The sequence below is a fragment of the Thunnus maccoyii genome, chromosome 13, assembly GCF_910596095.1.
Source record: "Thunnus maccoyii chromosome 13, fThuMac1.1, whole genome shotgun sequence".
Taxonomy (NCBI): domain Eukaryota; kingdom Metazoa; phylum Chordata; class Actinopteri; order Scombriformes; family Scombridae; genus Thunnus; species Thunnus maccoyii.
This window is the reverse complement of record NC_056545.1, coordinates 10465570-10489920: the sequence shown is the minus strand read 5'-3', so window position 1 is coordinate 10489920 and position 24351 is coordinate 10465570. Positions and strand designations below refer to the sequence as shown.

Sequence of the window (24351 nt, the reverse complement as noted above, 5' to 3'; positions counted from 1 at the left end):
AAGTGAAGTATAGCATAACAGTGAAAACCACTGCTGACAAAGCTCTAATGCCAGAATTTTGTTCCAACACATTGAATTTTTTGTTGCTTCAATCACCACTCTGCTGACTTTCAGAGTGTTAGATGGGTGAAGAAATTTCAGTTTTTTCTTGCTTCATTTGTTTTTCTGCTCTAATAATGACACAAGTTGATCAACTGTGTCTTATGTTGGGATCAGGTGTGTGGAGGTTTTTATGAAAAACAGGCTTACAGGCCAAAAAATGGTCAAAATCATAAAATGTTATTAATGAGGATGTAAAAGTTGAGCAATAACAGCATACTCATCCCAAATGACATTTAAGCCGCTCTGCTTCATGCTCCTTTCCTTAAACCTGTGACCCTAAAATTTACCAGAAATGACAGCTCATCAGAATGTCCTCACACTGACATTTCCCCTCTTTTCTCGCTGTGAGACCATTTGGCCCTCGCAAGTACAGTACAGAAACACACACATGCTTGTTGAGCTGCGGATCCTGCAGGCTTTGAATGTGGCTCTCAGTCAAATCAAATAAATGTAGCATGTCATGCTTCTGCCATTTGTTCTGCAACACTTCAAATTATGCTCACTTTACTACAGTTGAGATGGATTTATTATTACACACTTGTTTCCTAAGGGGACAATGAAGTTTTCTCCCACAATTAAACTTCACACGTGCACTTTTTTTTTAATTACATGGAGACCCACAGTTCCTGGCAGCATCCTAAAGGTCTCCATGAAACATGGAATGATCTCATAATATCAAGAGGAACAAAATGATGTTTTTAAAGGTATTTTATTACCGGAGTGTGTACAGACTTTTTGTAGAATCATCAATTATAGCAATTCTTTAGAAATTTTCTTTTTTTTTTCATAAGAAAGTTAGGTTGCTGAAAAGTCCAAATGCAGCAGAGCAGTCAGGTTCCTCGTATACGTCCGTCAGTCCCAATTCAAATCCAACTCAAATAGACCAGCGTCTGTGTGAAGAGGCCTGCTGCTGCACAGAAAATGGCTGAGATGAAAAAAAAAAAAAAAAAGTCCAATTCTTGATAATAGGGAGCCATCTAGTGGCGGCTGAATGAAAGAGCAAACCAAAGCAGCAGCAAAGAGCCTCCACTTCCAGCAAAAACGAGTACATCTGTTTTATGGCTTAACAAAGACAAAACACACAAAAGAACAATCTCTTAAATTTTTCTTTTTTTTTTCTTCTTCCCAAATCAACTGTGCCATTTTAGAATCAGTGTGAAAATTAAAATAGAAAATAAAAATCTCTGTTACAGTCCAATATTTTACTATAACTTTTCACAAATACTCCATCTATATAAACACTGATAGAAACACACAATATAAACTATTAGTGCCCTGCAAAAAACACCAATTATACATTTTTATGTCATAAATTGATTTACTTTCCTGTAAATAACAACCAACAAACATTCAGTTTACAGTGTAAACTGTTTCTTAGTGCTAGTATCAGCATGAGTACTTATATACGGGCATTCATAACTTTTTTCCCTCCTTTCAATTGATCGAGTACTTTTGGAAATTCAAGGTCTCTGCAGGACACAAAGGAAACAAATGTAACACACAACACAAAAACAAAAACACTACTCTGTTATATTAGTCTCCAGAAGACCAAAATAGAGCAAACTGAACTCTTCTTTATGCTTTACCTTTTCATTATACAGTACTATTAACAACAGAGATGTTCCAAAACGCAGAATTATACCAAAAATACACTCAATTAAGTGTCTTGTGTTACTGAGATCAAAAGGAAGAGAATAGCTATTTTTACTGCCTTTTACTGCCATTACATGCATTAACCCGTATTCATCGGACTTCTCTGGAAGCCTTGTAATTGAGGAGTAGCTATCTCTCATAACATCTTTTATATATATCATGAAAATTAAATCTTAAAGTGAGTCTTCTCACTCTGTTGAATCTGTTTTGCGTGGCACTGTTTGTATTAAAAGACCGCAGAATGAACAGTGTACTTCTACATTTAAACGCCAGAGGTGACAAGTAAATAAGAAATTAAAAACAATATAGGAAAAATACAAACATAATGCAAAATCAAGTTCCCGGCCTTAAGAAAGATTCTTCTTTTTCTTCTTCTCTTCATTTTTTTAACAAATCACTAGTAAACACCTTCCTATTTCCTTGCAGGAAAAAAAAAATGGTTGGGGAAAAGGGGTAAGGAGGTAAATACTCCCGACTCTTTTAGCTCGTCTCCAGCTTTGCCATTTCCTGCACGTATATCCCGATGCTCTCACTGTCGAACAGCACGAAGTAGACGGTCTTGATGGTGGAAGACATGGTGGCCACGAAGTAGGTGGAGATGGCCTTGAGGATGAGCTGGGCCGCCGTCTGCTTCGGGAAACCGTTTCTGACAGGAAAGTACACACACACTTAGTGAAATGTGGTCCAACGCTGGAGAGACTTGTCACTTTTTATTTACTTGACCTGGACTGTGACTGCATGCTGTTAAAGGTCAGCAATAGCTTACAGTATATGTTTGGTTATTTACTGTATACTAGTTTAAATTTGAGGATCCATCTGGGTTAACATGGATAATTTTGTATATCATATTTCCTCAAATAGTGGCCGGGGCCTTTATTTACCGCTTATTTAACTGCAGAGGGTATCAGGCCTTTATTGGAAACAGGCTTATAATAGAGAGAGGCCTTTATTTCTAATTCTCTCTGTTTGATAAGTATGTTTTCTCATATTTTAGTACACAGCCTCCTTGTTTTCTGCTTCCATTTGCTCTGTTAAATTTTTGTTATTATATAACCGGTAATCCATTTACTCCAAACAATAATTGCAGCACTTGAGTTCCCATTAATGTATGCTCACTGGATCACTCAAGTTACCCTGGTTACCCATGCTCATGTAGTGTCACCATCATTATCATTAAAATATGCGCCATTCTCCCTGTATTTAAATGAAATCGTGTCTCCTCCGCCCCCCCCCCCCCCCCACCCCCTCTCTCTGACAGTCGAGGGCTACACATGTACTCATAGAACTGGAGTTACATCCAAGTAACTACTATTTATGCTTAACTGGCCTGCACATTATATATAAACAGGCACCAGGAGTTTATCCACCCTTGTTTTTTTCCCAGCCTGTTTTTGGGTCGGTCTTTATTTGTTCACACCCAGCCATTATCAGAGACCCGGCTTTTGATCGACTCCCATCTTTTATTTAAGGGAAATGTGGTATACAGCATTTTTTTTAGGAACATAAATGTTAGACTTCATGATAGCACGAGAATCCAGTCACTCCATTTCTTCTTTACACATTTCACCCAGGATCATGACTTTTCCTGTTTTTCATGAGTGTGAAAAATCTAAAGCCACGTTCACACTGGGTTCATTCATTTGAGTCTGTGTTTCCCAACCTGAGGCTCCAGACGCATCCGCAAGATGAATCTGAGGGCTCATAAGATGAGGAAATAAGACATAAAACAAAGAATTTCTGCTTAACACATTTTTAGTTTAATTTCTCTTCATTTTTTTTAGACTTTTCTCTAATCTTTGCTTTTTTATTGTGAAATCTTGGAGAGTTTTATCACCTCAGGCCTCCAAAAAACCATGGGGAAACATCATTCTTTGTTTGAACTGCTGCAACTCTGGGAAAAACAGTATTAAACCTGTGACAAGGGTACACGAGTAAATAACGCTTTGCCTTAAAGTTACAAGCCAAAAAGTTTGGGAGCCACTGCTCTAACCTCGATGCTTTCACACTGTTGTTTCAGTCGACAGTGTGTTTGTGTAAATGTGTCTTGATCAAAGTGGAGGTGTTTAACACTGTTGCCTGGAAACCATGCCAACTCCCGTTTTGACTTGCATGGAAAAATGGAGAGTGATGTACGTGCAGGCAGAGACACATAACGCAAACTTTTTTTTATTGCTGACAATGCAAGAATGCCACTCATAATGTTACGATGACATGTGAGAAGACGTGGAGGATTTACTTCTAAGATTTCCTTTGTTTTGAACTTTTTCTCTTTATTTCAACTTTGTCACTTCAATGAAGAAAAACTTTTTGTATTCTATAGTGTTTCTTCTTTTTCTTCCTTTTTTGTTCAACCTCTTAAATTATCTTTCGATACCTCCGGGTCTCTGAGCCCCAGACACAGAGGTGACGACCTGCTGAGATGTCTTGTTTGTACTGGAGAACAAAATGCCACGGAGAGATCCTCTCTGCCCTCTCCATGTGTACACATTTGGAGCTACCTTTTGCACAAACTTCTTGTCTGGTTCTTCACAAGAAATTCTGTATCCTCAAGAAGAGAGTTTTTGAATAATTTCCTCGACAAAGACTTTTCTTCCAGTCGGAGTATGGATTACGCTCCTACTGCACACAGACTAATCTTAAATCACCTTGTTTGGGGGAACTCAGGTACGGTTTCTGCGGTCTGCAGTCTGGTTTGCAAAAAGTGTTCATGTTACTGCATTTTTAGACCAACCACTTCCAGCTATGGACTAAACTGCCAAAGTGAAAATGCCCTAAAGATTTCTAACAGCGTCTTGTTCATCACACGGTCAATATTTTGTACATTTTTATTTCAATCTCTTCAATTTAAAATTTAAACCTTTAGCAGCTCTTCTCACTTTGAATATATTTTACATATTTTTTTATTGTAAATTTCCTTTTTACACTTGGAATTACTTAATTTTGCATATATTTTGACTGTTATGCACCACAACACCGAGGCAAATGCCTTATATGTGCAAACCTTCTTGGCAGTAAACCTGTTTCTGATTCTAACAAATATCCCAAATGTGACTTTTACTCTTCAGCAAAAAAAGCCAAACATGAGTATTAATCAGTCGAAGGTAAATATGAAAATACTTGAAACTAATGATTACATGATGCCTAATATGTCAGGTGTGTTTCTTTCTTCCTGTGTGTGTGTGTGTGTGTGTGTGTGTGTGTGTGTGTGTGTTCCTACCTTCCGCTACCAATAGAGGGGAACGCCACAGACTTGAGTTTCTTCTCATCAGCAAGAGCCAGGCAGTTCTTCACTGTCTTGTCCAGCAACTCCTCACACTTGTCGGAGCCCCAGCCTGGACTGTTACAGTGGATGACGTACTTAGCGGGCAGACCAAAGCCGCCAGTCAACACAGCTGAAGGATGGAAGAGAAGAGGAGGACGAATGGTTAGTGAGGTGATGAGAGAAAAGGAAATAAAGATGGAGACAGTAGAGGAGGAAGGAGAGCAGAAAAGGAAACATACTTCTGGTAGAAGTACGTTTGTTCTGAAAGACAGAGTGGAGACATGTGGTGTCACTTCCCCAAATCCCTGCAAATATAATGCTGTTGAATAAATGTTTAAATGTTTACAACACTGAAAACATAATGAAACAAAATGAAAGTTAATGCCTGCAGTCACCCACAGATGCCGCCTGCTTTATTTTGTGAAATCAGTACCTTAACATATTATATCTGATATCTGATTATATCTATCGGTGAGTGAACTTGTTCACCTCTAGCGTGCTGCTACTTGCTTGATTTCTGCATATCACATCCACCGTCTACAGTCAAAATCAGTTCTATTAACCTGTTTTGTCAGAAGTCAAACCCCAAAAGTTGAGTTTGGAGGCCGGAGATGCTAAAAGAATACTTTGCTTTGTGGAAAAAAGTGTGTGGCAAATCTCAGAGAGCTTAAAAGGGTTTGACCTGGTGGGCTGGATAAATCACTTCACCAGACAAATAGAGAGGAGGAGAGAAAAGGAGGAGAGGAAGAACGGGGAAGAGAAGAACAGAAACGGAGAAGACAAGAGAAAAGAAGACAAGAAAAAGAGTCTGTTCTCTGGAGTTTAAATGTTTAGTTTAGTCTTCCATCAAACCAGCAGCTGTAGACAGTGTAACTCAGCCAAAGCCCCTGATGCTGTGAAGTGAGAAAGCCTCCAGTCAGAGTTTATTAGCCCGCAGCGAGCGTGTGACTGGACTGGAGTCAAAGCTGAGGACGAGCTCATTTCCAGATGGCACACAGAGATGGAGGAACTTCACACAGCAGAGCGAGAGCCAATCACACTGCATGTGTGATCCGCTCGTGGGGAAAAGTCTGTGGATGATGATGATGATGATGATTACGGCTAAAGTTCAACTTGTTTTATGGTTTGGGAAGGTAGAACAGTGTGCGGTGGTGTTTGTGTATTGCACATCTGGAGATTACCTGTCAATCAAACTACAGTATGTGGACAGAACTGCCAGATTTATGTAGATTTTCTGTTGATGTGCTTGAGCTTCTGTAGGTGGCCCTCTTTTCTGTCAATTACATGCTAACGACCAAATTCTTTTATCCAACCCAAAACACTAAAATCAACGCTAATGTTGCTGCCAGACATATGAATCACATTACTTCCTGCGTGCAAATGTTTTTTTTTTTTCTGGAAAAGATCTGCCAGGCTTTACTTTATACTTTTCTTAAAAGTCAATAAATGACACTGAGACAAAAGACTTAATACTTTCTTGAGTGGCCCTTTGTCATACTCCTTTGATAGATGGAAATTGTTCAATACTACTTCACTGCAGAGAAAACACAGTGGCTGTACTGGAAGCACATGTGAATCCATAACGTAGTGATTCTGAAATTGTTTGTGTTTAGGCTTTGTCTCCTTTTTTTTCCAGTCGGCTAGGTCAGGTTTGCATTTATACTACTACCACATGTAGTCAAAGCTACTACCATACTACTACCAACTAGTTTTTGATTGTGGCAACAAATATGATAAAGATCAATACACTCATTTGTTATCTTTTTTACATTTATTTCTGCAACTAACAATTATTTTAATTAGCACTTAACCTGTCGATTATTTTTGTCAATTAAACTTTTGTTTTCAGGGAATAGTAAAAAAGTTCCTGTTATAATTTCCCAGAGTCAAAGGCGACGTCTTCAAATGTCTCGTTTTTTCTGATCAACAGTCCAAAACTCAAAGATATTCAGTTTAGTATCATGCATGAAAAGAAAAGCCAGCAAATATCTGAGTTTTTGTCTAAAAAAATTACTAAAGCAATTATTAGCTTATTAAATCAGGCACTCGAGTAATCGTTGCAGTTCTACTCCTAAACACAAATATGTGAAAATTTATTTAGTTGTCAAACTCCTGAATAACTTTGCTTACGAAGCAACAACAAAATAAATATTGGCAGGCAGGTTAGGACTTGGTCACGCTACCGTTTCTAAAAGCCAAATCCCTAAATGGAATCACTGCAGTCAGTGGATTCGTAGTGAAGTAAAAATGCTCTGAGATTTCACAGAGTTCAACTTTGGCAGACTCTTAGACACAAATTAGTGCCACTGACCAGTTTGTAAACCAGCGGCAGACAGTGCTGACATTCAATGGAATGAGAAGTACCTGAACAAAATGAAGGAAGTTATTATTATATTAGCCGTGTCTGAATGAGAAGCACGGCGTATAGAACTTTCCTCTTATATCTTTTTTTAACCAGGACCAAAAACCACTAGCACAACCTGCAAGTACTCACTATATCATCAACTATTATGTAAAAACACACAAATGAATTTTGCTATGCCACGTTTAACAAGTTATCATTTACCTTTCTAAAGATAACGGTTAGTTCATAACTAGTAAACATAGAAACTTACTGAGCTCCCATTTGTCATCTAACACTTCTCATAAATTTTTACTTGCCATCTATACAGGAGATGAATTATGAATGAACCATTCATCATAAAGAAAAAAAACTTTGGACTATTAAACAAAATGAATTAAACTTCTGTTGGAATGACTGTGAGTAACTCTGGTACCTGCCCGGCCTTGAAATTGCTATATTTACTCACTAAATCCAGATGAACAAATACTTAAAAACATACATTTTAAACATCCTAAAGAACTTGTTTGACGGATGTTCGTGAACCAGATCTGGTCAGGATGACCGTTTGGCTGATCCAGATTCCCAGAATCCCTGACAGGCTCTGCTGGCTCGCTGTTCAGTCACCTGGTAATCTATTTATGAGCTCCACACAGACCAGGATTAGGATGTTGAGCTAACTTGGCTGAATGTGAGAGAGAGAGAAGTGGCGAAGGTGGAGAGTGCTTGAAAAAGTGAGTGTTAGTGATGGATAATGAGAGAGACAGATGGAGAAAGAATAAGAGACGGGCAGAGAGAGGGAGACAAATGGACTGAAAGATAAAATAATCTGTAAGGGTTCAAACAATATGGCTCTCTGAAGACGGATGTCTTTAGTTTAAGACTGAAGTCGCCAAGGACAGATATTACGTGCCAATACTAAAGTCCTTTGATCATTTCATGACAAAAAATATCCAAGTAGTCACTGTTTCTATAAAAAGTGAATTTGTGGCATACAGCATTTAGAGCATCTGACATCAAAACTTCTAAACTCTGCGGCACTTCAATAATAAAGGAAGCTCTGACGACATTTAGTCTTTAAGGGAACAATTAATGAGTCTGAGTGTGTGAAACGTGTGTGTGTTCATATCCAAAGGACCAATCTTTACTGCCGTGCACTGACATCATTTTCTGAATGTGGAAGCCAAAAGGACCCAGCCCTGTTTTTCTTGGTGTGTGTATGTGTGTGTGTGTGTGAAGAGAGATTTGCAGGACACAATGACATCACTGTCATAGGAGCTGGGTGGTGCTCAAGTGGATCAATATGCACTTCACAAAGCCTTCAATGGCGACATTGAAAGTTAGATTGTGAAACTTCAGTGTCACCCTCAGTTGTTCCAAACCCAAAGCCGAGGCGGTGAGAAAAAGAAAAAAAACAGAGATCAGAAGAACAAACACCATACTGCAACTATAACTACTGGTATTTTCATTATCGGTTAATCAATTAATTGTTTTGTCTCTAAAATGTCAGAAAATAGTGAAAAATGCATTTTAGAAGCTGCAAACGGCAAATATTTGAGTTTTTCCTTAAAAAAAGTGATTAAAATGATTAACTGATTATCAAAATAATCTGTGGTTAATTTTCTGTCAATGGACTAACCGTTGCACCTCTAAAATATAAAGCAGAGTGTTAACAGACATCATCACTTTTTTGTTTCACTTTGTGGTAAACTGAGGTTCATGTTGAATGTTTTTAACTGCAGCAGGAAATGTACCAGATGCAGAAAAGTCAAGCAGGTTGAAGAAGAATTTCTCTTCCTGTTTTGGATTTAAAACAGAAGGAAAAGTGGCGTTTTAAAAACAGAGTCAAGGAAACATGTCAACTCAAATTAGTATTAAACATCAGCTCTGGACCTGCTGCTTTGTCTTGTCGTCACCCCAGATTTCAACAGTCATTTCATGTTAACGCAGAAATGTTTGAAGTTCACAAGCACTAAAACTCCAAAACTTCACCAGTCAGCTAAATCCATAAATAATGCCCATAAATAATCTCTTCAGTGCTTCGCAAGTTGTAATTTTTATTCACATTCAGCTGTGAAAACAGTATTATCAACAAGCTAACATTAGCACCAATTCATAAACATCTCCACTTTCCTCAGTTTAAAATAGCCGCTGAAACGTCAGCATCCGCCTTCTTAGTTGTTGTCACCATTTTATGGATAAACAAACCCTCCCTCTTAGAGATGCAATCTGATTGGTTAGTTTTAATGTCAAATTTACAGTGGGACCACCAATCACAGAGCTCCTTGACATATTTTCTACCTAGTAACTAGCAAAACTATAAGATCCTGATTGGGTGGGAAACAGGGATTTATTTTCCTGTCTGTGCTTGATTTTTCCAATTAAGACCATTTTTAGTGGTGTTAGGAAGGTTAATTTTGGCTTAGAAACATATAGATTGTAATGGTAAATGACTTTGAGAATATATTATAAAATAAATAAAATAAAATGAGAAGAAATGTTTTTTACAAGTACATTTTGATTCATCTTAGGCCCTCTGTGAGAGCCTAGAGGGCCCTGATGGCTCCCCACTGGCTTTACCGTACAGGATGAAAGATGAGGAAATACAACAACATGCTGCATATTTGGCTACCAAATAAAATGCATTAACATCTAATAACTATTTGTATTCTATATAATTCTCGCTCAAGAAGTGGAAATTCTGTCAGGCTGACATATAAAAACAGACAAAACACTGCCTGAGCACAACTGCACAGCAGAGGTTGTCTCCTTAGAATGATACTGAACTTCAGTGTACAAAAAATAAATCATATTTTGAGCAGTTTCGCAACAAAAAGAGAGGCGCAAATTCATAATAACAAAAGGTAATTAAAATCTTAACCTACTATGAATCTGTGACAGACAGCAGGAACTCAACAAAGATCAAAGGTACATGCAAGAGATGAAATAAGAGTCCTTGAATGTCGCTGACCAAACACACAAATAGAAACTGTGCTGATAAGATGGTCTGAGTTTCTGTATAAATACAGGGTAAGTAGCAGGTACTGATTCCCAAATCTAGACCGTTTTTACACTGAACACTTACCGCCAGCCACCTCCAGAGGGCCGTTTTTCTTCCTCAGCTCCTGCAGCGCTTCAGTGAACTCCTTCCCTCCCTTCTTTTCCAGAGCAGAGCCTGTGAGTAGAAGACAGGACTGTGGTTATCACATCCTCATGTATCGCAGACAAGCAGACAGAAGGACAATCAGATAGACAGACAGCAGGAAAGAGTAGAGGTGATGGTCATGCAGACAGACAGACAGACAGACAGGCAAGCAGGCAGACATGGAGACAGGTAAACAGACAGGTAAGCAGGCTGAGAACAATGCTGTCAATCATTTCACCTGGCCTCTCTCTGAATCTCTAAGCTCACGTGCAGCTCACTGAAGCTCTGTTACTTTATTTGTAAGACTCAGGAAAAGTTTCACAAATGAAGTGCAAAGATTCAAAGGCTGCTATTTTCCACATGACTCATTCTGAGTCAGTTAAACTAATCTATTAAAGTCCCAGTCCCTAATTACTTCCCTCTGTCTTCACATACTGGCTTATTTGCAGAAGACTGAAGGTATTTTCTTTCACCCTCAAATTAAACACTGAACAAGTGTTTATTTTTTTTTATTTTTTAAAAAAAAAAAGTGTGTTCCAGATGAAAATGTAAAAGCTTTGTTGATCTTGTTTGCACAAACATGTCAGGTAAAACAGTCCAGAGAGTTATTCAAGTTCAACTCTGAAGAAGAAGAAGAAGAACACACATCCAGAATTCACGAGGGCATCAGGGAAGCTGTTTGTTTTTCCTATTTATTTTGACAGCTAAAGGAAGTAATTCCACATCGATCACACTCTTTCAGATTTAGTCCGAGCTAAAAGGAGAGAAGCCACAAAAGGACACCAGAGAGAAGGGAGGTGATTCAAGTCCACCAGAGCCAGAGATATGAATGTTCTGGCTGCGATATCATTAAAACAGGCGGGAGAAAAGAACACCATATGGTTAATGTCAGCCTTTTTAAGACAAGTTTTAAAATAAAATTATTTAAAAACAGCCAATAAAAGCAAGCAGATAAAGGACGGTTACTAGTTAAACATTCCCTCATTCATTAATTCAACATCAGGATTTTGAATTTGAGGCTTCAGGAAATAAATGTTTCAATCAGAAACTGAACTGACAGCACAGTCGAGGGGATGGAGGTTACAGGAAATGAAGCGAGTCCCAGACAGCCTGCGTTTTCAGTCAAGTGGAACATAAAATACAAGCAACAGCAGCAGCAGCAGCATGGTTTCACGATTACACCAACAGAGATATATAGTCGTGTAGGCTTTACATGATGCACTCGACTGCTCACATTTCTGGTAACACTGCATCTCTTACATGACTAACAGCATTTGGATATGTCATAACTACTGATGGTTATACATTGAAGTATTGGAGCTCTACAAGGTGAAGCACTTGTGCATCGTCAGTAGGGGGAAAACAGCAACACGTGGGCCATCCATATATCCCTGCTTTACACATTTTGTCTGATTTGCAGGCTGGAGTTCTTCTCATGGCTGTAAATTGTGAAAATAAACTTGCAGAGATTTTAAAGATTCATGAGACAGTGAACATTTACTCTGGTCTACTCAATATTAGGAAAGTTGGGTACAGATCACTGAGTTATCAGGCGTTCGGACCGAATATGACGCTGTGTTAAAACAACCCGAGGTGCTGTGATGGTGAGAGCATGGTGCTTCAGGAGACAATTTAATTTGATCCAGGAGGGGGCCAGTTTGAGTAAGATTCATGAGTTTGAACTTTTATCAGACACCAAAACACTGCACGGTGATTTATAATACTGTGTGACATGATGTTACAACCCTAGAAAGATAAAACAGAAACCATCATTAGTAGAAATGTGGCGTTCTCGTTACAACATAATCTTCCAGAGATATATTTTTGCATCGAACGGCAACATGGCTGCTGCTGTGGGATGACAGTGCATTGTGGGAAAAGTCGAGCCTTTCACTGGACGACCTTGCGTTTATGTGTGACGGCACCTCTGTTGAGCCGGTTTCAGTTCAGATTTGAAGGGTTTCATCCTGTTTTTAGTAAACTACCAGATTCAAATTATCCTCTTCACAGTGTCCACATTTAGTTTGTCTTCTGGGTTAGGATAATTGAAAACATAGCGTGTGAATGCAACACTCTTTGGCAGCTGACTTTCAAATCCTGGAAACTGCGGTTTCCCACACGCACACCATTGCATAAATAAACGTTTTTTTTTAATTTTTCAAAACAGTCCCTGATTGCTCAATTCAAGCCTCTGCAAGTTCATTTTCACTCATGATACAGTGTAGGTCTTTCAGTCAGTGTTTCACCAAATTACATAAATACTATAAAAAGGGAGATGTTGGGTTCTGGGTTAGAGGTTCTTCTATAGTGCAGGTCTGTATGCTGTATGCAGAAGAACGCCGGCTAAATAAACACTGCAGGATATAAATTGTGATGCTGCTGTGATGTTTGTCCACAGACTGCAGTGCAGACTATCTGGAATATGCAGAGAGAGAGCAGACAGGCAGTCGTGGTCTCGGTGGCATCAATGGTTCCTTTACCTACTTCACCACCTGTATAGAGGGAGGTGTTGGTCGGGTGAACGACAGCGTCGCTCTCCACGATGGAAATGTCGGCTTGGACAACTTGCAACTACAGATGACAACGACAACAAACAAACAAACAGGCAAAAAAACATGGTGGTAAAAACACAGAGTGATCAGGAGTAACAAGATGGGACAAGGAAGTAGAGAGAAAAAAAGGATGAAAGAGAAGAACAGGAAGAGAAGAGACAGAAGTGAGCGCGCTCCTTATTGGCTGATGACATCACAGGAAACAAGGAGCCAACTGAAAACACGGTGGGTCACATAATGTAATTAGGAAGCAGGGCTGCACATTTAGTCAGATTTACTTTAAGAAACAACACTGAACTACAATAAATCACCCAATAAACAAGTCTGAATGGAAGAGTGTATTTTAAAATATTCAAATTCTTTTTTTTTTTTTTTTTTTTTAAATCAGTTCTCTGACTAATTGTGTCGTCCTAATTTCTTGCCTCATTAAGATGAGTCAAGAATTTAATGATCACACTCCAGGCGAGCCACCTAACAGTCAGGCTAACAGAGTTTCATGTCAGTTTTTCATCTGTTAATTGTTGCTTTATTTCAGTCCGATAGTTTTTTTTTCCCCTAGGATTACAGTGATTATTAAGCATAACAAAATGTCTGTCAGCCACCTGAAAGGAAGATAACCTGGAATGAACTTTCACACATCTACACGATAGGAAGAGCGAGCGGGATCACTGCTCTGAGGGGCTTTGATATAAAAAAAATCATTGAATGTCTCCACAGAAATGCATTTATTGCTTATGGGAATTGTATTTTATTTATGATGTTCTATTGATCTGCATGTTACTCGAGGTCACAGAGGATCAAAGTGAAAACCCTCATCATGTATTCACACTGCGAGCAACACCATCAACAAGGTGTTTTATTTCCTGCAGAGCTGACTGGTCTCAAATCATTACCAAGCACATCTGCTGCATTTACCAGCATTTCAATAAGCACACGCAAAAATGAGAAGTTAGTTACAGCTGTTCAAAGAATCTTTTTAAAAAAAAACAAAAAAAAAACACTGCAGCAATAAACGAGTAAATAACAGTACTTGGGGAATGGCTGCATCTTTCACCGGGGTCGACTGCTATCTTTAAGTAATTTGACTGAGCTTTCATTTAAGGCCAATATCAAAGCAGCCAAAAACATCATTTGCCCATTAAAAGTTGTGTAGCTGTATTAAACCTAAAATAAATTTTCACCAACTATAAGGAGCAGACTTTTTATATTGATTTTCAACCATTTCATATCTCCATTAGTCTAAAATATGTATTCCCTGCTTTAAGAGGAAAATGTAATAATATAGTAATAGATAGTGTAAAGAAAACAGCAATGACCTGCTGATTATGCACTAGATTCCCTTTAAGTGTACAAAAAATAAGCAATAACTGGTTACCTGGATTTTTTTATTATTGATTTTTTTAAATCAGATCTTCAACTGCTTTTTAATAATCAAAATTAACAGATACATTTCTGATTTCTTAAAAAAAAAAGGCAACTTATAAAATAATGAGCCACAGTTAAGCCAGTTAAGCCAAGCAAGACAACAACCAAGTTACCCGCAGTGTGAATTAAACAGATCTGGTGGAAGACGGTTCTTCTATCCAGTCAACCAGCCTGAAGCTTTAATCTTAAAGTTCTGATTCACTGAGGATTTATTTTAGGAGAACTTATCAAGCCGTTGAACATTCAAGGATTTTAAGAATCTCAAAACCCCACTGGGACCTGAGAAGGTGGGAGGGGGAGCTCACCTAGATCATCTTTAAGTTCAAGTTCAGCATTGGTGGGGTTGATGACCCCCTCCACGTCAAAGCCAGCCAAGTTACTGACCTCACTGTGGATAAGGTTGAGCTGCGGAGGAGGAGGAGGAGGCGGGGGGTGGAGGGGGGGGGGGGGGCGAAGAGGAGGCATGCAGAGGAGGGGGGAGGGCAAGAAGGAAGAGGGGAGGAAGCAAAGCCATTAAAATCAGATTCACACCGCAGCTTAAAGGGATACCTTCACTTTTTGATGATTGGGGAAACGAGACATTCAACATATCTGCTATAAGTCAATGAACACTACATGTATTGTATGTTTGTTTAATGAGTAACAGCTTAAGAGCTTGAGTACAGGGTACACAAGAAGTAGAGAAAATAATTTCCTTATGAAAAAATACTCAGTAACAATTACAACACCGCTAGTCTGCTACAAAGATGACTAACATCAGGTTTGAGCAAGATTTTAGCATTTATCAGCAATGTAATGCATCTCAGGGTCAGCACCTTGTTGTGCAAGTTTTAAGAAAAACAGAGGAGCAAGGAGGCCAAATGATCTCTGCTCAAACTTCAGCTGTAGGGCCGCAACTAACAATTATTTTCATTATTGATTTATCTTCAGATTATTTCCTCGATTAATGTTTTGGTCGACCACAATTTCCTCTGGCCTGTGGTGATGCCTTCAATTTGCTTATTTTGTCAAACCAACAGTCCAGAAATTGAAGATACTCAACTGACTGTTGAAGAAAAACAGCAAAGTCTCACATTTATGAAGTTGGAACCAGAGAACTGTTGGGAATTTTTGCATGAAAAACGACTGAAACGATTAATCGCCGCCGATTAATTTTCAATACGTCAAGGAACACAGCCTGACCTCACCTGCGAAACACGGGCACGCAACATCAACGAGACAGACAGTGGCTACAAGGTGAAAGTAGTGCTGCTAAAGAGGTATGCAAATTCATGTGACCCAATTCAGAAGCTGTGTTTGTAATTATAATAATCATTAAGTGTTTATTATTTTGTCTACCTCCTGCATACTGTATCTTGCAATGTCCCTTTAGTGTTATTGTTCCCATGTAGTCAGTCGGTTGTCTTACTATTTATGTTGTGCTATGAAAAAAAACATTTCAAGACATTTATACTGCTTGCTGTGAATTTGGTTTTTAGGTCCAAATTTCATTGATTTATGACTACCTGTGTCTCATAGTTTTAGGGGCAGAAAACTGAAGGACGAGTGCAAACAGTTACTAACAGTCTGTGACTTAGCAAAGTGAAAACAGTGTAAAACTGAAGTCAAAATGTCAAGGTATCCTTTTAAATGCTAAGAATCTCCAATGGACAGACTCCATGTTAGTACCTCAGAGATTAAGATTCACAGGTCATCTATTATACAAACACCTAATTTCACCTCTAAGGATAATAAAGGCCCAGATCATCCCCCCCCAAAAAGCAGTGACAGGAAAGCAGTGACGACAGAACAGTGTGTGAGATTGAGACTGAATAAAACACTGAAGGAAATGCTCAGGCAGGAAATGTGCAGCTACAATAATTAAGTCTATAAAAACAGAAACAGACTAGCTTTTCTATTTGTGGGTTCATTACCTTAATCAGTGGGAGGCTAACTGTGTTCATTTGATTAATTACCTTCTTCTGATTTCAACAGCTGCTGCAATCTGCGGTCAGCACACAGTCGTGTACTGAGCCATTTTACTAATAAAGAGAGTATATGACAGCAGACAAATGCTGCTCCTACTCGTTCAATTCAATTCAATTAGTTCGAGTTGAATTTCAAATCAATGCAATACATGTAGAAATAAGTCAACACTATCATGCCCGGACAGAATGTGTTTCGACTCATATTTTAGCCTGAGCAATTCACAAATTAATGAAATAATAATATATTTTTAAACACTACAGGTGTTACTTACAGCAGGGTTTTTGCTGTCACCATGACAAAAAATATATGTGCACAGTTTTTGTGTTATAATGATAAAGTGTATTTCTTTATTACAAAATTTGTTATAATAATGTTTTTTACTGTGACAAACAGACCAACCACAGGATTTTTTAATAACAGATATTAGTTTTTTAGAATTAAATCTGGACTACTATTAATCCACCTTCTGGACATGAACCGCCAAGGAAGTGATTTGTATAAGCGGTATATATATATATATGCAACCATGGTAACACGCATTTGCATAGGCAAGTCATTTACATGGATGATCCACAACCAGAAAGTGAAAGGCAGTTAAAACAGCGCTTTGCTGTTCTTGTGTCAGTCTGTGAATTTTAGCAGTTCTTCATTAACAGTGAATGAAATGTGGCCACACAGTAATTATCTCCTCTGGAATATTACAGTAACATCCTGTTTCTACCTGTCTGTCATTATTCATAACATGATACAAGTCCAGATATAGTTTTGACTAATAATATCATAATTTGCTTATGATGAGTTGTTTTTCCTCTTATAATGAGAAAAAAAACATCTTGTTATAACAAGTAAAGTATCAAAAAGGTGCTCTCGTTATTACAAGAAGGTTTTCTCCTGATATTCAGAAACTGAGCAATTTTTTTTGTCATGGTGGCAGCAGTATCCTGCCATAGTTGCTAAAACACTAAGACAGCAGACAAATGACACACGCAGTTAAACAATTAAATGTGTGTGCTACTACTGTACATCTCTTACTGTTAATATATCAGCTGTATATTAGTATCAGCGTATGCATGGTAGACCAAAGCATGCAGTGCCAAAGTCACACCTGAGCTGAAACAAGAAGTAAATTCCCATATTTGTTTTTAGCCACAGGAGATTTGACTTTTTGCATTTCAAGAGGGTAATAGAGGGTTTTATTCTTATGTCATACAACAGTGAGAGTGCTTTAAACATGTCCAGTTTATTGCCCAAACTGAGCGTGCATATTTCTTGTCATATTTCTAGCAAAAATCATAATAAATCAGTAATTATTAACATTTATTATCACTCTTTAAAATCAAGAAGAGGGATCAATGACACTTCTTGCATCATTCTTGAGTAATTCATTCTCTTACACACAGTGTCGTTCCCCTGCCTTTTTTTATCTCTTTCATACTCAAATCTATTTTTAAAAGCTTCTGATCTTGCTGATCTTATGATCTTGAAACTTCAACATTAAAAAAAAAAAACTTTGATAGGGCTTAGATGGAACTTTCAGACAAATTTACTTCCATGTTTCAGCTCTATAATAAGGTTAAAAAGGATTAAAGTGAGGGGTGGGCGAGGGGGGGGGGGGCTATGGTTTACAGATCTGAGATAGACACACAGTTAACACAGCATTCGTGATTGCTACTATTATAGTTCAAGCTCAGTGTCACTACTCTGTTGCGCAGCACTATAAGCCCTAATATGAGGTCTATTGTTAGGAGGTGCAGCAATTAATGAGCAAAATATCACAAACAGCCGTCCTTCTATGAGACAGACCAGATGATTAATGAAGAAAACATTATCACATCATCTTCGATTGATATCACCTCTCAAATCTGGTTCAATTACAAGGAGGAAGTATAAATAAAAGACTGAATAAGAAACAGGTGAATATATTATGGAGCTCTACATCTAACAGTTTGTAATCTTATATCGAAATAGAATAATTTTGATAAAAGTTTGTGTCTTATCAGTAAAATTCTTAAAAAGGTATACTATGCAGGATTTTTCTACAATCATCACTTATGAACCACTAGAAGTGTGTGACAGTGTATTTATCTACAGACACCCTGCCCTCTACCTGTATTTTCTTATCATTTTGCTGTGTTTGGGATGTTTCTGGCTGTCAACGTTTGGGCGGTGGGTGTTTATCCCCCAGCCATTAACAGCATGCAGAGTGTGAGGTCGGGACTCGTAGCGTAGCGACCAGATTACATCACTGTCTCTGTCTCTCTCCACTGCTCTCTGTCTGTGTCATGGATGTATAAAGAGAACAGGTCTGTGTCTGTTTGGCCGAGGGCAGGGCTGAGCTACACACACGCAGAGCAGAGAGGACAAAGCGGACACGATGAAGCTGCGCTTTGGCTGCATTCACTCAAAATCCGACAACGTGGCACCTTTCTGCAGAGGGTGCGTTTATTTGTGCTTTAGAACGTAACCACCGTGACACAATCAGAAAATTATGTTTCATTTATCTGATTTACTGCTTTGTTCTCGCTACCACCGCTCCCTCTCTTCATTCACTCTCTAGCTCGCTCGACCACCACTGTTCTCTCTCTTTCTCTCTCTCGCTCTGGTGTCGCTGAGCCGGGGAGGAGGGGCCAACTTTGAATGTTGTGTTTACAAACACCAACTGACAAATCCTGCATAGTATACCTTTAAGGACATAAAAAGGATAATTAAAAAGTTCCTAAGAAAACTGTTTATACTGAGCACTGATCTTGGGTTCGTGTATCTGTGATTTGACAGAAAACTGACCTTCTGACCCAGGAAAAGGCTCTTGGTGGAGAGCACGGTGAAGCTGTCGGCTGGAGATCCCTCTGTGGTGCTGTCTGCCGACGCCGCCTTGCTCACCTCACCTTGTTTCTGTTGAGGACAGAGTGCACAATGAAGATGATACTACGTGACGCTAAATATACCAATATCCTTTTCTCTTGTCTCCCTCTATTGGGAGGTCAGAGGTCAGGATCAGCTACAGAGCATTGCCCTTTTTAGTAATTTTTTAAGCAAATATGCCAAAAGTTTGCTGTTTTCAGACTCTCCAATGTGAAAATTTAATGCTTTTCTTTGCTGCACATGACAGTAAACTGAATAGGTTTTGTATTGTTGGTTGGCCAAAACAAGACATTTGAAGATGTTGACGTTTTATAGACCAAACGATTATCGAGAAAATAATCGGTAGATTAATCGATAATGAAAATACTTAGTTGCAGCACTAGTTTAAGCCATTTAGTGTACATACATATACAAACAGACGAACCTGCCCCAAAAATAAAACAAATCTGATTGTAGTCCCTAAAATTTAACCTATAACTTTTGGACTTGTCCCAACTTTGTCAAAATTCAAAATCAGTTAAAAACACATCAGGAAATAATTAAATACGTGCATCAGTCCAGATCTCATTTCGATAAATTCTGATTTCCAAGTATGAAGAAACGCTGGCAATAAGACGTCAACATTTATCTATTTATTTCTCGTTTTACTCTCCTGGGTCTCATGTTCTTATTTATACAAAAAAATCACATGTTTGAATGACTCTCAGTTATCCAAACTAATCAAACTACAGGACTGAAGATGAACAAGATCTGACAGCCTGCTCCAGACATGACTGGTGATGTTTGACATGTTTGACGTGTTTATGAAACTGTGCTCGATTATAAGACAAAGCTTGGCATTTTCACCCCTTTAATTCAGAGATCCAGCTCAGGTTATTGCTTTGTAAACATGTTTCTTTTTTAAAAAAAAATCTGTATTTCTTCATAAACTTTTTTTTTTTGTTTAATTTGAACATGTTTATAACAATCAGCATCTCAAAACATTAAGTGGTGCTCTTAAGCAGCCAAATAAATATTTAATCACAGGTGTTGAGTAATGAAACTTTACCCACGTTCAGCATTAATTACGTAGCCTGCTAATATCATGCCATACCTTAGCCTTCCCTCCTGCCTTTTTCCCACTCATTTTGTTAGCCGCTGTTTTCTTGACCGACTTGGGTTTCTTCTCTGGGGCGGGTGAGACGGGTGTTTCCAGTTTGCCCTTTGCGCCTCTCTTCTTAGCCAGCAGCTCTGGATGGATGTTAGGCAGGACTCCACCTGCTGCGATGGTCACACCTTTCAGCAACTGAGACGGCAAGACAAAGTAAAAGACATGTGGAGTTCACATGGTCCCGTGCTGACTGGAAGGTAAGAAATCAATCTAAAAATGTGTGGTGGGCGTTAAAAAATACTGACAATGATATTAATCACACACGTTTTTATGTAAATGGGGTAAAGCATGAAAAGTGGCAGATCAAATATTAAAATAAATGTGACATAATATCAATTTTCAAGTAGCTGCTGACCTGGTTTAACTCCTCATCGTTGGCGATGGCCAGCAGGATGTGTCGTGGTGTGACGCGACCCTTCTTATTGTCTCTGGCTGCATTCCCCGCCAATTCCAGGATTTCCGCTACAAATGTAAAGAAAAAAATGTCAAGAAGAGTTCATCAATCAACATAGTAGAGCATGAGGAGTATAGAAAATCAGTTCATGTCTCTGAACGCTTAGGTGAACCGAATGTTGTTATGTTTTATAAAATTAGTGTAAAAATTAATCAATATACACGAGAACAGGACAAAATGGCGACAACTACACTCAAAGTGCAAGCATGCCTCCAAATGTAACCCATCAACTTTTTTTTTTTTTTTTTAGCAAATACCAGGAGATTAGGTGATTTCTGAACTGTGAAATCCCTGAATATACAGCTTTAAAGTGCCTCCTCATCAGTAATCACAAACTGTCATATCTCTACGCTGAAGCTGATGTCGGCAAGTTTGTGTGGGAAAGCTTCCTAATTTCTACATGTAGCAGTTGCCTCTTTGGTTGCATTACTTTCTTTTTTGATATCAATAAATATAAAAGAGTCATTTGTGCCAAAACAATTACACATTTAAAAAACTTTCACTTGAGAGTACAGTAATAAATTACAGTAAAGTGACTACTGCACTCAGATTCCTTCACATCCACTCTCACAGAATGCTGCAGTTGTAGCTGCAGTATTAATATTCAGTATTACCTGGAGCAATAAACGCCTAAAACAACGTGTATTATGTACATACTGTATGTTATTAACTCACCAGTGAGATACTCAAGGACAGCAGCCAGGTAGACGGGCGCTCCCACCCCGATGCGGTATTTTGGCAGGCCCCTCTTGATGTAGCGCAGCATGCGCCCCACAGGGAAGATGACCCCGGCCTTGGTGGACCGGGACGTCTTAGTCGACTTCTTCTTTCCTCCTCGGCTCGACATGGTTCTGAGATCGCTACCAGTGTCAGGCTCTGCAGGGACACATCAGCGATAATCCATTAACACATATGAATATTACTGATTTTCTTTCTTCTCATTTTAAAAGGTGAAATAAATACATTAGACAACATTTGTAAATACAAACTCATCTCAAACGGAGGCAAAACACCCCCTCAATCTTCCCAAACTTGAATTCTGCAGATTCATCCTATTTGCACACATCAAATTCTCCTCTTGAGTAAAGACACTATAAACCGTCTCCCAATAAAGCAGTTAAACTAAAGGCCCAAACACACTGAAAGCAATAAATGACGCGCCTCATTTGACACTCCAAAATCAAAACAAGGTCAGAGTAGGGGCGTCAAGGCAGTTTGTCGCGCCTCATAACGCTTTTGTTGTGCATTCGGCCATTTAAAACAATAGGTGTACTGCAAAACATGAGCGTCAGATGCTTTCAGTGTATTTGGGCCTAACGGGAACTGATCACTCCTGTTCCTGGGACTGGCTGGGAATCACTGAATAATTTAAAAGCATAAATTCTGACACTTTAAAAACATACTAAAATAATACTTTTGTGATGTCTGTCTTTGCAGAGAGAAAACACTGACAGGGAACATTCTTCTCAGTATGACACAAATGCATTCAATCTGTTTTCTAAAAAATGTTACAACAAACTAAATGCAATTCTTGTAAATATTTAAAAAGTGTTCTGAAGATCTAACACATTTTGACGTCTTAAAACTGATACACAAAAGCTTTTATAGCAGGAAATGCATTCCAACGTCCACATCTAACCCCTTATAATAAATAGAAATATTTTTGTTGCTGTCATATGAAACTCCCTCGTTTAAGACTTTCAGTAAGTTATGCTTTGTTCACATAAACTTATTGACTATTAATCCCCTGAATGCATCCATAAGAACGACAGCTCATGTCTCTCATGGTAATGTGTAGCTTAGATTTGGCCCTGAATGCAACTACTTACTGAATATAACTTTCTTACTGGAGCATCAAAGTGTGAATGGGTTCAGTCTCCTGGTTTTGTAGTCTGTGATTTCTCTAGAAACACATGAATAAAGACTTGTCGTCGCCTCTGGTAACGGCCATTAAATACCAGAAAGAAATGAGCCACAAGAAACAAGAAACTCTCCTTGTCAAACATAAGACAAAGTGTTTTTGTCGCTGACTAACCCAAGGTGATTTAGGACACAATATGCTGCTTAGCCTCATGACTCTCATTCATTAAGCATGTTGGTGCAGTAATTACCAAAGATTCACATCAGGCTTTCTATGTGTTTTCTTTCAATTAGCCTCAGGCCAAAGAGCAGCCTGAATGTCACATCAACTGAAGGAAAACAAGGATTATCATAAAAGCAGTGCTGCAAACAGATATTTTATTATTAACATATTAACATTAAAATCCTAACATCCTGGGACTGTTCAATTATTATATGTAAATATGCATATGGTAATGATTTAGGTGGTTAAACTCATATATTATAAAACAATATAAAATATCTCAAGTCAATCCTGTAGATTATGTCATCATGTCAAAAATGATTGTGAATTAATGTCATCTGTTAGTGTGCCAGATGCAGACACCAATTAGCTGTTTGTACTGGTAATCAATTAGCCCCCTACCATAGGCCAGGCTATTTCTTTAACCTGGTCAAATGCATGGATTTCACACGCTTAATCATATCAAACATAACCTTATTGACCAGCAGAAAACAGAAACAGATCTTTTTTTTTTCCTACAACATCTGCGACATTTCTCCACTCCGGCCAGGTGCAGGTGGGTTTAACCGCCACACTGGGCATTTATTCCTGCTGGCCACTGACAAGACATATTTCTGCATGTCAAGAGCCCGATATCTTTTTTTTTTTTAAGCTTTTTTTTCAATCTACATACTGTCCTAACAAACAAACAAACGGCCTGAAGACATTTTCCTGTTTATGTCAGCGAGCTTTCAGATTGAAATAACCCCGGCAGAGCGGCAGCAGCTGCCCGTTCCTCCTTCCCTCCCCTCCCCGCCTGCCTGTCAGCTCCAGCGGCTCGGTCTCCGCTCTCGGCCTCCAATGCCAGAAAAAACACGAAATGGCAACGTTAACGACTCAGCCCGGTGAACGGAGAGCGGCTCGGCCGACAAGAAGCGACCATACCCGACCCGGCACGGCGGTGTGAAAACCCAGGTGGAGTACTTACATAGCAGGGCACGGCGGAAAAAAATGTCTCCGGTAACAAGCTCGGGCAGTGTCCTCGTCTCCCACAATCCACAGCGTGCTGGAAATATCGGCGAGAGCCAGCGCTGCCCGCCGAGCAAAGCAACTACTGGAGAGCAGAGAGCAAACCTGCTGAATCTTAAAGCTGGGTCGTGTCTAGATGGTTACCCTAGATTTGCGAAACTCTCGCGAGATTTGTACGCAATATTTTTCATTGTGCGCGTTGTTCAAAATAATACATTTGTATGATGTTATAACGCTGTGATTATGGTCTATATAGGTTTATGCACAAAAAAAACACTTGGGTAGGTTTATAGAGAGGTCATAGTTTGGGTTAAAATGGTCACTCTCGCGAGATCTCTCGCAAATC

General features: G+C 38.8%; 1 protein-coding gene across 4 annotated transcripts; it reads right to left on the bottom strand.

The window, feature by feature from the left end:
- Positions 1 to 795: 795 nt before the first annotated feature.
- On the bottom strand, positions 796 to 24140 carry LOC121909887 (core histone macro-H2A.1). 4 transcript variants are annotated; one of them, XM_042430718.1, is made up of 9 exons: positions 23965 to 24140; positions 21590 to 21790; positions 20816 to 20922; positions 20404 to 20595; positions 19233 to 19340; positions 12984 to 13074; positions 10444 to 10533; positions 4973 to 5147; positions 796 to 2401 (listed from the first exon to the last, which is right to left on the bottom strand). In XM_042430718.1, exons 2-9 carry the CDS (start codon positions 21759 to 21761, stop codon positions 2236 to 2238), a joined length of 1101 nt encoding a protein of 366 aa, XP_042286652.1. In that variant the 5' UTR covers positions 21762 to 21790; positions 23965 to 24140; the 3' UTR covers positions 796 to 2235. The 4 variants fall into 4 exon arrangements, with proteins under 4 accessions (XP_042286652.1, XP_042286649.1, XP_042286651.1 ...); XM_042430715.1 differs by lacking the exon at positions 12984 to 13074 and adding an exon at positions 14786 to 14885 and having other exon boundaries at positions 23965 to 24137; XM_042430717.1 differs by lacking the exons at positions 12984 to 13074; positions 23965 to 24140 and adding exons at positions 14786 to 14885; positions 23798 to 23944.
- Positions 24141 to 24351: the final 211 nt, after the last annotated feature.

Bases quoted from the DNA above. Each gene is read 5' to 3' on its own strand.
- LOC121909887 (XM_042430715.1), bottom strand. From the start codon at position 21,761: ATGTCGAGCCGAGGAGGAAAGAAGAAGTCGACTAAGACGTCCCGGTCC. The intron at 20,923-21,589 runs GTGAGTTAATAA...TTACATTTGTAG, and splicing joins TGTCCTTGAGTATCTCACTG to CGGAAATCCTGGAATTGGCG. The intron at 2,402-4,972 runs GTAGGAACACAC...CTTTCCTGTCAG, and splicing joins CCCTCTATTGGTAGCGGAAG to AAACGGTTTCCCGAAGCAGA.